Below are 12,997 nucleotides of genomic sequence, written 5' to 3' on the forward strand. Positions count from 1 at the left end.
ATTCCCCTTTTACCGTCATTAAGGACAGATTGTGGCTAGTTGCTGGCAAGCCCAGGCATTGCATGGGGTCGCATGTCAACAACGGTGGCTGGGGTTCGTGCGACACTGTGGCAGCACCTGGGCTTGCCGGGAACCCCAGCAGCCCTCACCTCGGTTGCGCAACCCACGTCGAGGTCACCTTAGGTCGTGCAACCTCAGCCGACGGCCGTCAGTGCCAGATCTAACTTGTCGACAGCCTGAGCCGTTCGCCAGATCGGAGAAGGGTTTGATTTTTATTAAAAAAATAGAAACATTGCAACCAAAGCCCTTTGCAAAAAGAATCCCGCCAAACACTACTTGACTCAAAGTTGCTTTGTAAAAAAGTTTTTACCGAACATAATTTGCATTTCCCCAAAGGGCTTTAGACTTTCAGCATTTGCATTTTCCCAAAAGCCCATTTCCAATGTCAAACCAAATGCAGCCTCTATCCAATTTGGCCACGCCCGAAAGAAGGGAGTCGAATTCAGCAAGTTCTATTTCAAGTATTAAATTTTTATAACACCACTGCTGTTGTGTTATAATTATCGTCAAAAGTCATGGCACCCGATTAAGATACTACTTATTAAGGAAGGCTACTAAGGTGTCATTCATCTTTGTCGTCCTCATACATCAAGTCATTGGCATAATTGTTTAAAAAATCTTAAAATTATGATACAACGGTTCGTTCAATCCTAAATTTTTTCATTTGGCCAATTTAGTCCAAAATATTTTGACGATGAGGGAGCTGCTGAATGAGCCGGCCTCTTCAAGCACGAGCTTGCACTGGTCTCCTTCCTTTATCTTGATGGGCCGAGGAATTAGATTTAACAGGCTCGAATTGGGCCAAAAGGTCCAATTGGGTTTTACCGTTAAAAGCCAATTGGGCCGTTGGCATCAATTGGCCCCTCAAGTCTCCGTCATTCGAAATTTTGGTCGTCGGGCCAAGATCTTGAAACTACAATGTTCCTAATCTAAATATGCATAAGAAACTTGGTGAAAAAAAAATGAATGTACGATGATGAAATGACGACGCCTTCGATTAGGGTCAAGATCCAACGTGGTTGGCGAATTCCATCCCCAAGATAGTTGACGGACTCGAAAGCCAACTCCGGTGTCAACAAAAAGAAATACAAAGGTGGCTGATTTTTTGCTAATGCCATTCTATGGGAAAATTATCAAAAAAGTTTTGAAATTATTGTGTAGATGTCAATTCAATCCTAAATTTTCTGAAAATTTGTCAATTTAGTCATTCCAGCCAAATTTGATCAGAAATCGATGACATGGACGCTAGCCGTCTTACGTAGCACTATCGACACTGACGTGGATAATCTTTGCAATCTTTTAGAAAAATTTCTGAATTAAAATTTTTTCTAATGCAATAGGAATTAAAAAAGCAGCTTATTTCATGCTAATACCATTCTTAGTATGTCCGACTATCGAGTCGCGTATGCTCTCCTCACCGGTGCCTTCTATAGTGGACCAGCACATGCCAAAAGCCTGTACCTTGCTGCTCTCAAAGTCTCACAAAATAATCTCACACTAACTATATTAATCCGAAAATAACTTCAGCCCAAATAAAATTTGTGAAAGCTCGTGTATTTTATTCAGATGAATCACAACCGTACAAGATAAAGTAAAGACAAGTTGATAATGCAAAAGTGATTGAGATGATAACAATGCGATTTCTTTAATCTCCGTCTTATAATTTCTAATTAGATTAATAAATACTCAAATATTGAGGTGCCATTTGGTTACATTTATAAACACTACAGCCTCAAGAGAAGCAATCTCAATTCAACATAGTTCCACCATCGTTTTAATAGCCTCAAAAACGAACAAAAATTTCGAAAACACTAAAAGCCCTTATGACATCATATGATAGGTGATCACTGTTAGAATATTTAAATAATAAATCACGCCTTAATCTAACAGTTCAAGATTTTAGAACAGTTGATTGTGATTCCACCAAATCTCACATGATATCAGAGCACAAATAAATATGTCCAAGCTTAGTATCAAGCAAAAAGACTAGACTAAGCATAAAGGGGAGTATTAGAATATTTAAATAATAAATCGTACCTTCATATAATAGTTTAAGTTTTTAAAACAGCTGATTGTGGTCCTACCAAATCTCACCATCACTACGAGTAGTAATGATGACCTACACAGCTGCTATTGAATGCCGAATTTCGTCCCTCGCGCCGAAAGCTCTCGTTAATTTTTGGGGTGAAGAGGAGGAGGATGAACGGCATTCAGACGTGACTGACTATTAAGGAAAGACGCATGATCCCATGGTTGGTTCCTACTGTACAAAAGAAAGAAAGGAACCCTTGAATAACGTGAGCGACTTTGTTAATTATGTTAGAGATGTAATATGTCCCAGACAAAAAACATGAGTTTGAAAAGGTGCGTCTCCCACTAGTCCGATCCGCGCAAGCAAAGCCAATTCAATTCACTCCTCTCGTCGCCTCGGCAAAAAGTGCATGTTCACAAGTTTGTTATAAGGATCCCTTGTTTTTCTCTCCTTTGCCGATCTACTGAGACCGCAAAGACCCTCTTCTTCTTCATCTCCATTTGATCTTCTCTTCTTTCTCGCTTGTACAACTATCTGTTCCTTATAGGTTATTATGGACAAGAAGGTTCTTGATTACACGTTGGTCCCCTTGGGCTTGTTCATAATGATGGCCTACCATGCATGGCTCCTCCATCGGATCGTGAAGCACCCCACCAAGACCGTCGTCAGCGTGACCGCCATTAATCGGCGATTCTGGGTTCAAGCTATGATGGAGGTAATGTGGTTTGTCTCCCTCCTCTCTTTTGTCTCCCCCGGAAATGCTTCTTGACCTTTCTTCTTTTTCGTGGCGTCCGACTTGTGTTGCAGGATGTCTCCAAGACCGGCGTTCTCGTGGTCCAAACGCTGAGGAACAACATAATGGCGTCGACTCTGCTGCCCTCGACTGCGATCACCCTCAGCTCCCTCATTGCCATCCTCATGACCAGCGGGAACGGCAACCAATCCTCGCTCTTCATCTTCGGAGACCGGAGCAAGTTCGGTTTCTCTGTGAAGTTCTTTGCCATCCTCGTGTGCTTCTTGGTGGCTTTCCTTCTGAACGTTCAGTCCGTAAGGTACTACAGCCACGCGAGCATCCTAATCAATGTGCCGTACAGGAAGATATCGCAGCACCAGCACCACCACCACCACCGGGCAATGGCGGAGTATGTGGCCACAACGGTGAACCGGGGGAGCTATTTCTGGTCGCTGGGGTTGCGGGCATTCTACTTCTCTTTCCCTCTTTTTCTGTGGATTTTTGGTCCGATCCCCATGTTTTTGAGCTGTTTCGTGCTGGTTTGCATGCTGTATTTCTTGGATGTCACGTTTGAGTTTGGGTGGGCCGTGGGGGCTTCTGATGATGATGAGAGGAAAGATGAGGAACTGGGAAGTGCAATGATGATGAGTATCGGTGGATTAAACAGCTGATCTCCAACTTTACCAGAGCTTCACAATATAGTTTCTTTCATAAGTTTTGCAATCTACTAAGATATTGAAATACTAAGTCTTGGTGGGGTGCTTCACGATCCGATGGAGGAGCCATGCATGGTAGGCCATCATTATGAACAAGCCCGAGGGGACCAACGTGTAATCAAGAACCTTCTTGTCCATAATAACCTATAAGGAGCAGATAGTTGTACAAGCAAGAAAGAAGAGAAGATCAAACGGAGATGAAGAAGAAGAGGGTCTTTGCGGACTCAGTAAATCGGCAAAGGAGAGAAAAACAAGGGATCCTTATAACAAACCTGTGAACATGCACTTTTTGCTGAGGCGACGAGAGGAGTGAATTGAATTGGCTTTTGCTTGCGTGGATCGGACTAGTGGGAGACGCACCTTTTCAAACTCATGTTTTTTGTCCGGGACATATTAAATCGCTAACATAATAAACAAGGTCGCTCACGTTATTCGAAGGGTTCCTTTCTCTGTTTTTGTACAATAGGAACCAACCATGGGATCATGTCTTTTCTTAATAGTCAGTCACGTCTGAACGCCGTTCATCCTCCTCTCCTTCGCCACAAAAATTAATGAGAGCTTTTGGCACGAGGGATGAAATTACACTTTTAATAGCAGCTGTGTACGTCATCATTACTCTTCATAGTGATTGTGAGATTTGGTAGGATCACAACCAACTATTTTAAAAGTTTAAGCTGTTAGACGAAGACGTGATTTATTATTTTAACATTCTAATACTCTCTCTTATACTTAATCTGGTCAGTTTACCTGATACTAAACTTGAACATATTTAATTGTGCTCTAATACCATGTGAGATTTGGTGGGACCACAACCAACTATTTTAAAAGCTTAAATTGTAAGATGAATGCGTGATTTATTATTTAAATATTCTAATAGTGATCACCTCTCATATGATGTCATAATGGCTTTTAGCGTTTTTGAATTTTTCGTTCGTTTTTGAAGTTATTAAAACGATGGTGGAATTACCCACCCATGGGTAGCTCAGTTGGTTATGGCGTATTTGGGATTGTGTGGTTAGGCGCACTGATCCCAGGGTTCGATTCCAGTGAGCACTTGTGATTTAAGTGGGGGGCGTGGCGGTGGGTTCTTTATGCTAGTCTCCCCAAGGAATAGTCGAGGTGCGCGCTTAAGCTGGCCCGGACACCTCGGTTACCAAAAAAAAAAAAAAGCGATGGTGGAACTATGTTGAATCGAGAGTGCTCCTTTCGATGTTATAGAGGAACAGACATGCTACTTTTATTAGTTCTAACTAATCGATATGTTTTTTGACTATGGGTAATAAAATTAAAAAAAAACATAATTGACATTTAGACATGACAAACATTGTCTATATAAATGATAATAATTAAAACTTTTAGTGTTGATGTAACCAAACGTTATTTTGGGTGCGTTTGGTAATCATTCTGTTCTCGAAAATAGTTTCTGCTCAGAAATAATTTTTTTTTTATTCCATTTTCAGAAATAATTTCTAAGCATTTAAAGACGTTTGGTAACTACCCAAAATTTATATTCCTAGAATAGAAAAAAGAACAAAAATGCATTTGGTAACCACACAAAATTTCTTTTTATAAATAATATTTTGAATTTTTAATATTTCTTTCTCTTTTTTTATTCTTCCCCTTCCTTGGCCCATGTTCAGGTTGCCGGTGCCGGCGATTGGCCACAGGCCAGGGCCAGTGAGGGCATCGAGGCCCTCGTCGCCTGGGTGAGGGCTGCCCTTGCCAGATCCGGCGAGGGCCGCGCCACCGGGCGACTGGCCACAGGCCAAGAAAAATGAAGAAGACCAACCAAGAAGAAGAATAAGAAAAAAAAAATTTCTTTTCCACTTTTAATTCTTGTTCCCAGAATCAAGAATCAACTTTTTTTTTATTTTTGATTTTGTTCCAAAACTAATTCTGGAAACAAATTTATGCCTGAGAACAAAAAATTTACCAAACGAATTTCTGTTATTCTTTTGTTCCGGAGAACAAAAGAATAGAATCGGGTACTATTTAGCCGGTTACCAAACAACCCCTTTGTATATAGAAACATTTAAATAAATGAAATATAGATAATTATCCAAAAATTTCTAAACTTATTATATGACGGCTAATTCAATTCTAAATTTTTTAATCCAGCTAATTTTTTGTGGTTGAAATTTGACCATTTTAATCATAAAGCTGGACAATTTGCCAATGTAGTCATTCCGATTAATTTTGCTCGAAAATCACTGACATAGATGTCAGCCGTCTTACGTGGCGCAACCGGCGTTGACGTGAATGATTTTTTTTTTAAAAATTTATGATTTATTTTTGCCTTTTCTTTACTTTCCGTTCTCTTTTTTTTTTTTTCCTTCACCAATTGTCAGGGCCTTGACGATAGCTAGCAAGGGTTGCTGGCCACAGGGAGAGCGTCACGGCGCTTGTCCATCACGATAAGGGCTTGTAGGCCCTTGCCTAGATTTGGTGAGGGTGCTCCTTAGCCGTTGCTGAGGCCCTAGTGATCAACAAAAGGAAATAAGAAAAAAAGAAAAAAGAAAATAAAAGAAAAGGAAGAAAAAGGAAAATTCCCAAATCGTCCACATTAGCGTCAACCAAGTTATGTAAAACGACTAATGATAATTGGACTATCACGCCAGTGATTTCCGACCAAAATTGGTCGAAATGACTAATTGGAAATCGTCCAAAAGTTTAGGACTAAATTAGTCAAATTAAAATATTTAGGACCGATTTGATTGCTGCACAATATGTTTAGAGCTTTTTGGACAATTTTATCAACTAAAACAAGTTAAATGAATTTAGTGTTTATAAATGTAACCAAATGGCACCTAATTATTAAACTAATTAGAAATTATAAGATGGAGATTAAAGAAATCGCATTGTTATCATCTCAGTCACTTTTTGCAATATCAATCTGTCTTTAGTCTATCTTGTACGATTGTGATTAATCTGAATAAAATACACGAGCTTTCACAATATTTATTAGTCAAGAGTTGAGTTGAAGTTACTTTTGGATTATTATAGTTAGTGTGAGATTAATTAGTGAGAATTTGAGAGCAGCAAGGTACCTGCTTTTGGCATGTGCAAGTCCACTAATGGAAGGCTCCAGTAAGGAGAGCGTATATGACTCGATATTCGGACACACTATAGAATGCCATTACCATAAAATCAGCTACCTTTACTAATTCCTATTTGTTGACACCCGAGTTTGCTTGCGAGTCTTACCTTTACTAATTCCTATTTGTTGACACCCGGGGAACATGTTCATCATTTTTTGGAATGTGGAATTTACTCTACATACCTTGGAACTTGAAACCTATCCCGTCAAAGGTTCCGGGGTCTACTCAGGTTCCACCCGTATTATTAATTGAATAATTACAGTGAATCATTGTCTTGAACGACCACCACTTGCAGCTATGATTCTCTAACAACAACTTATATTTAGAGACAAAAAATATGAAACATTAACAAGTTATAAAATGAAAACTCATACTAGTGGTTTCAGATTATACACTCATCATCTAACGCCATGGAACACCACAGGATCACGTGAAGACGTAGATCAAGAAAAAACACAAAAAACTTATTTAAGGTTCTAGATTCCAGGTTCAATGTTTCACCTACTTAGAACCTGGAACCTACCCATCAAAACAGGTTCATCAATTTTTGAAACCTGAAACATACCTTGCATATCTTGTAACTTGGAACTTAGAGGTTCCCATCGATCAGGTTCTCAAGTTTCAGGTTTTACCTTGGAACCATGCTCACCCCTAGTCTCAGCTCAGGGTTGGAATTCGCGAATGGCGTTGGAATTCAACCATAAACCGAAGAAGTCGTCATTTCACCATCGTGCACTCATTTTTTTCCACCGAGTTTCTTCTCCATATTTAGACTAACGAACATTGTAGTTTCAGGACCTCGAGGACTCTATTCGACCATGCGGCGAAATCTATTTGCGGCGGACCGAACTCAAATCAAAACATGTTTTCCGATACAAGAGATGGGCGCCGAAGCAAGGCACGGCCTGTCCTATACGATAGCTGCGAGCTTTCCTCTCTCTCCTGATAGTCGCTCTTCTCTTAGGTTTTTCTATAGGCTCGACCAAAATTTTGACTGACGGAGATTTGGGGGCCAATTGATGCCAACGGTCCGATTGGCTTTTCACGGTAAAACCCAATTGGACCTTTTGGGCCCAATTCGAGGCCGTTAAAACTAATTTCTCGGCCCATCAAGATAAAAGAAGAAGACCAATGCAAGCTCGGGCTCGAAGAAGCCGGCTCGGCCTGCAAGCCCAGCCTCACTCGCAAGAACCGGCACCCTCTCCACATGGGCACCTTCTGGAACTTTCTATTTTGTCTCTTCCCCAACTAATTTTGTCACTTTCTTATTTTGTTTTCTTTCATTTATATCTTTCCCTCCAGCAACCTTCGCCTTTTCCTCCTCTCCTCTCGCTCCTTTGCATCAGCTGCCACTCTCGCCACCACCCTTCTCCTTTTTCTGCCCTAATCGTGTTCTAATTTCATCGCCGGCGCCTCCTCAATCCCTTCCAGCCGTTGCTTCCGTCCTCTCGGCTGCTGCCGAGCTTCACCACCTCGCCTCCCTGCTCACTCTTGTCGCTCATTCACCTCTGACTAGGGGTGTCAGAACCGAACCGAAAAATCGAACCGAGATACAAACTGAACCGAACCGAACCGAAAATTTTGTACATTTCGGTTCGGTTCGGTTTTCGGTTCAGATTATCTAAATTAACCGAATTTTTATTTTCAGTTCGGTTCGGATCGAACCGAAATGAAAATAAACCCTTCATTCAGTTCGTTGCCTTATGCTTTTACCCTTAGTAAAACTGAAAAGGGTTTTAGGGCTCCTGCGTCTGCTCCGTCTCCTCCGATCTGAAGGCCGCAATGACGACGACGACGACGGAACTGAAGGCCGTCGCTCCAAGAACTGAAGGCGAACCGAACCGAACCGAACTGAAATAAACCGAACTGAAAATAAAAATTCGGTTAATTTAGATAATTTGAACCGAAAACTGAACCGAACCGAAATGTACAAAATTTTCGGTTCGGTTCGGTTCGGTTTGTATCTCGGTTCGATTTTTCGGTTCGGTTCTGACACCCCTAGTCAGAGGTGAATGAGCGACAAGAGTGAGCAGGGAGGCGAGGTGGTGAAGCTCGGCAGCAGCGGAGAGGACAGAAGCAACGGCTGGAAGGGATTGAGGAGGCGCCGGCGATGAAATTAGAACACGATTAGGGCAGAAAAAGGAGAAGGGTGGTGGCGAGAGTGGCAGCTGATGCAAAGGAGCGAGAGGAGAGGAGGAAAAGGCGAAGGTTGCTGGAGGGAAAGATATAAATGAAAGAAAACAAAATAAGAAAGTGACAAAATTAGTTGGGGAAGAGACAAAATAGAAAGTTCCAGAAGGTGCCCATGTGGAGAGGGTGCCGGTTCTTGCGAGTGAGGCTGGGCTTGCAGGCCGAGCCGGCTTCTTCGAGCCCGAGCTTGCATTGGTCTTCTTCTTTTATCTTGATGGGCCGAGAAATTAGTTTTAACGGCCTCGAATTGGGCCCAAAAGGTCCAATTGGGTTTTACCGTGAAAAGCCAATCGGACAGTTGGCATCAATTGGCCCCCAAATCTCCGTCGGTCAAAATTTTGGTCGGGCCCATAGAAAAACCTAAGAGAAGAGCGACTATCAGGAGAGCGAGGAAAGCTCGCAGCTATCGTATAGGACAGGCCGTGCCTTGCTTCGGCGCCCATCTCTTGTATCGGAAAACATGTTTTGATTTGAGTTCGGTCCGCCGCAAATAGATTTCGCCGCATGGTCGAATAGAGTCCTCGAGGTCCTGAAACTACAATGTTCGTTAGTCTAAATATGGAGAAGAAACTCGGTGGAAAAAAAATGAGTGCAAGATAGTGAAATGACGACTTCTTCGGTTTAGGGTTGAATTCCAACGCCGTTCGCGAATTCCATCCCTGAGCTGAGACTAGGGGTGAGCATGGTTCCAAGGTAAAACCTGAAACTTGAGAACCTGACCGATGGGAACCTGTAAGTTCCAAGTTTCAAGATATGTAAGGTATGTTTCAGGTTTCAAAAATTGATGAACCTGTTTTGATGGGTAGGTTCCAGGTTCTAAGTAGGTGAAACATTGAACCTGGAATCTAGAACCTTAAATAAGTTTTTTGTGTTTTTTCTTGATCTACGTCTTCACATGATCCTACGGTGTTTCATGGCGTTAGATGATGAGTGTATAATCTGAAACTACTAGTATGAGTTTTCATTTTATAACTTGTTAATATTTTATATTTTTTGTCTCTAAATATAAGTTGTTGTTAGAGAATCGTAGCTGCAAGTGGTGGTCGTTCAAGATAATGATTCACTGTAATTATTCAATTAATAATACGGGTGGAATCTGAGTAGACCCCGGAACCTTTGACGGGATAGGTTTCAAGTTCCAAGGTATGTAGAGTAAATTCCACATTCCAAAAAATGATGAACATGTTCCCATGGGTAGGTTTCACTGTGTGGAACTTGAAACCGCTCGCCCCTAGCTGAGACAGTCGACAAACTCGCGAGCAAACTCGGGTGTCAACAAATAGGAATTAGTAAAGGTAAGACTCGCGAGCAAACTCGGGTGTCAACAAAAAGGAATTAGTAAATCAAACTCGGGTGTCAACAAATAGGAATTAGTAAAGGTAAGACTCGCGAGCAAACTCGGGTGTCAACAAATAGGAATTAGTAAAGGTAGCTGATTTTATGGTAATGGCATTCTATAGTGTGTCCGAATATCGAGTCATATACGCTCTCCTTACTGGAGCCTTCCATTAGTGGACTTGCACATGCCAAAAGCAGGTACCTTGCTGCTCTCAAATTCTCACTAATTAATCTCACACTAACTATAATAATCCAAAAGTAACTTCAACTCAACTCTTGACTAATAAATATTGTGAAAGCTCGTGTATTTTATTCAGATTAATCACAATCGTACAAGATAGACTAACGACAGATTGATATTGCAAAAAGTGACTGAGATGATAACAATGCGATTTCTTTAATCTCCATCTTATAATTTCTAATTAGTTTAATAATTAGGTGCCATTTGGTTACATTTATAAACACTAAATTCATTTAACTTGTTTTAGTTGATAAAATTGTCCAAAAAGCTCTAAACCTATTGTGCAGCAATCAAATGGGTCTTAAACATTTCAATTTGACTAATTTAGTCCTAAACTTTTAGACGATTTCCAATTAGTCATTTCGACCAATTTTGATCGGAAATCACTGGCGTGATAGTCCAATTATCATTAGTCGTTTTACATAACTTGGTTGACGCTAATGTGGACGATTTGGAAATTTTCCTTTTTCTTCCTTTTCTTTTATTTTCTCTTTTCTTTTTTTCTTATTTCCTTTTGTCGATCACTAGGGCCTCAGCAACGGCTAACGAGCACCCTCACCAAATCTAGGCAAGGGCCTGCAAGCCCTTATTGTGATGGACAAGGGCCGTGACGCCCTCCCTGTGGCCAGCAACCATTGCCAGCTATCGTCGAGGCCCTGACAACTGGTGGAGGGAAAAAAAAAAGAGAACGGAAAGTAAAGAAAAGGCAAAAATAAATCATAAATTTTTACAAAAAAATCATTCACGTCAACGCCGGTTGCGCCACGTAAGATGGCGACATCTATGTCAGTTATTTTCGAGCAAAATTAATCGGAATGACTACATTGGCAAATTGTCCAGCTTTATGATTAAAATGGTTAAATTTCAACCACAAAAAATTGGCCGGATTAAAAATTTTAGAATTGAATTAGCCGTCATATAATAAGTTTAGAAATTTTTGGATAATTATCTATATTTCATTTATTTAAATGTTTCTATATACAAAGGGGTTGTTTGGTAACCGGCTAAATAGTATCCAATTCTATTCTTTTGTTCCCCGGAACAAAAGAATAACAGAAATTCGTTTGGTAAATTTTTTATTCCCAAGCATAAATTTGTTCCTAAAATTAGTTTTGGAACAAAATCAAGAATAAAAAAAAAGTTGATTCTTGATTCTGGGAACAAGAATTAAAAGTGGAAAAGAAATTTTTTTTTTCTTATTCTTCTTCTTGGTTGGTCTTCTTCATTTTTCCTGGCCTGTGGCCAGTCGCTGGTGGCGCTGCCCTCGCCGGATCTGGCGAGAGCAGCCCTCACCCAAGCGACGAGGGCCTCGACGCCCTCACTGGCCCTGGCCTATGGCCAGTCACCGGCGCCGGCAACCTGAACATGGGCCAAGGAAGGGGAAGAAGAAAAAAAGAGAAGAAATATTAAAAATTCAAAATATTATTAATAAAAAGAAATTTTTTGCGGTTACCAAACGCATTTTTGTTCTTTTTTCTATTCTAAGAATATAAATTTTGGGTAGTTATCAAACGTCTTTAAATGCTTTGAAATTATTTCTGAGAATGGAATAAAAAAAATCATTTCTGAGCAGAAACTATTTCCGAGAACATAATGATTACCAAACGCACCCAAAAAAACGTTTGGTTACATCAACACTAAAAGTTTTAATTATTATCATTTATATAGACAATGTTTGTCATGTCTAAATATCAATTATGTTTTTTTTTTTATTTAATTACCCATAGTCAAAAAAACATATCGATTAGTTAGAACTAATAAAAGTAGCATGTCTATTCCTCTATAACATCGAAAGAAGCACTCTCGATTCAACATAGTTCCACCATCGTTTTTTTTTCCAGGCCAGCTTGCGCGCACCTCGACTATTCCTCGGGGGAGACTAGCACAGCAACCCACCGCCATGGCCCTCCACTTAAATCACAAGTGCTCAGCTGGGGAATCGAACCTGGGACCAGTGCGCCTAACCACACAATCTCAAATACGCCCTAACCAACTGAGCTACCCATGGGTGGGTAATTCCACCATCGTTTTAATAACTTCAAAAACGAACAAAAAATTCAAAAACGCTAAAAGCCATTATGACATCATATGAGAGGTGATCACTATTAGAATATTTAAATAATAAATCACGCATTCATCTTACAATTTAAGTTTTTAAAATAATTGATTGTGGTCCCACCAAATCTCACATGGTATTAGAGCACAATTAAATATGTTCAAGTTTAGTATCAAGTAAACTGACCATATTAAGTATAAGAGAAAGTATTAGAATATTAAAATAATAAATCACGTGTACGTCTAACAGTTTAAACTTTTAAAATAGTTGGTTGTGATCCTACCAAATCTCACAATCACTATGAAGAGTAATGATGACGTACACAGCTGCTATTAAAAGTGTAATTTCATCCCCCGTGCCAAAAGCTCTCATTAATTTTTGTGGCGAAGGAGAGGAGGATGAACGGCGTTCAGACGCGACTGACTATTAAGAAAAGACACATGATCCCATGGTTGGTTCCTACTGTACAAAAACAGAGAAAGGAACCCTTCGAATAACGTGAGCGACCTTGTTTATTATGTTAGCGATTTAAT

At 40.3% G+C, this 12,997-nt stretch overlaps 1 protein-coding gene across 1 annotated transcript; it reads left to right on the forward strand.

Moving 5' to 3' along the window:
- Nucleotides 1-2,214: 2,214 nt before the first annotated feature.
- On the forward strand, nt 2,215-3,552 carry LOC115668099 (uncharacterized). Its single transcript, XM_056304300.1, has 3 exons — nt 2,215-2,511; nt 2,640-2,807; nt 2,900-3,552. Exons 2-3 carry the CDS (start codon nt 2,646-2,648, stop codon nt 3,494-3,496), a joined length of 759 nt encoding a protein of 252 aa, XP_056160275.1. The 5' UTR covers nt 2,215-2,511; nt 2,640-2,645; the 3' UTR covers nt 3,497-3,552.
- The last annotated feature ends 9,445 nt before the right edge of the window (nt 3,553-12,997 follow it).

This window comes from Syzygium oleosum, unplaced genomic scaffold, assembly GCF_021117445.2.
Source record: "Syzygium oleosum isolate NSW1041296 unplaced genomic scaffold, Sole_v2.1 Sole_v2.31, whole genome shotgun sequence".
Classification (NCBI taxonomy): domain Eukaryota; kingdom Viridiplantae; phylum Streptophyta; class Magnoliopsida; order Myrtales; family Myrtaceae; genus Syzygium; species Syzygium oleosum.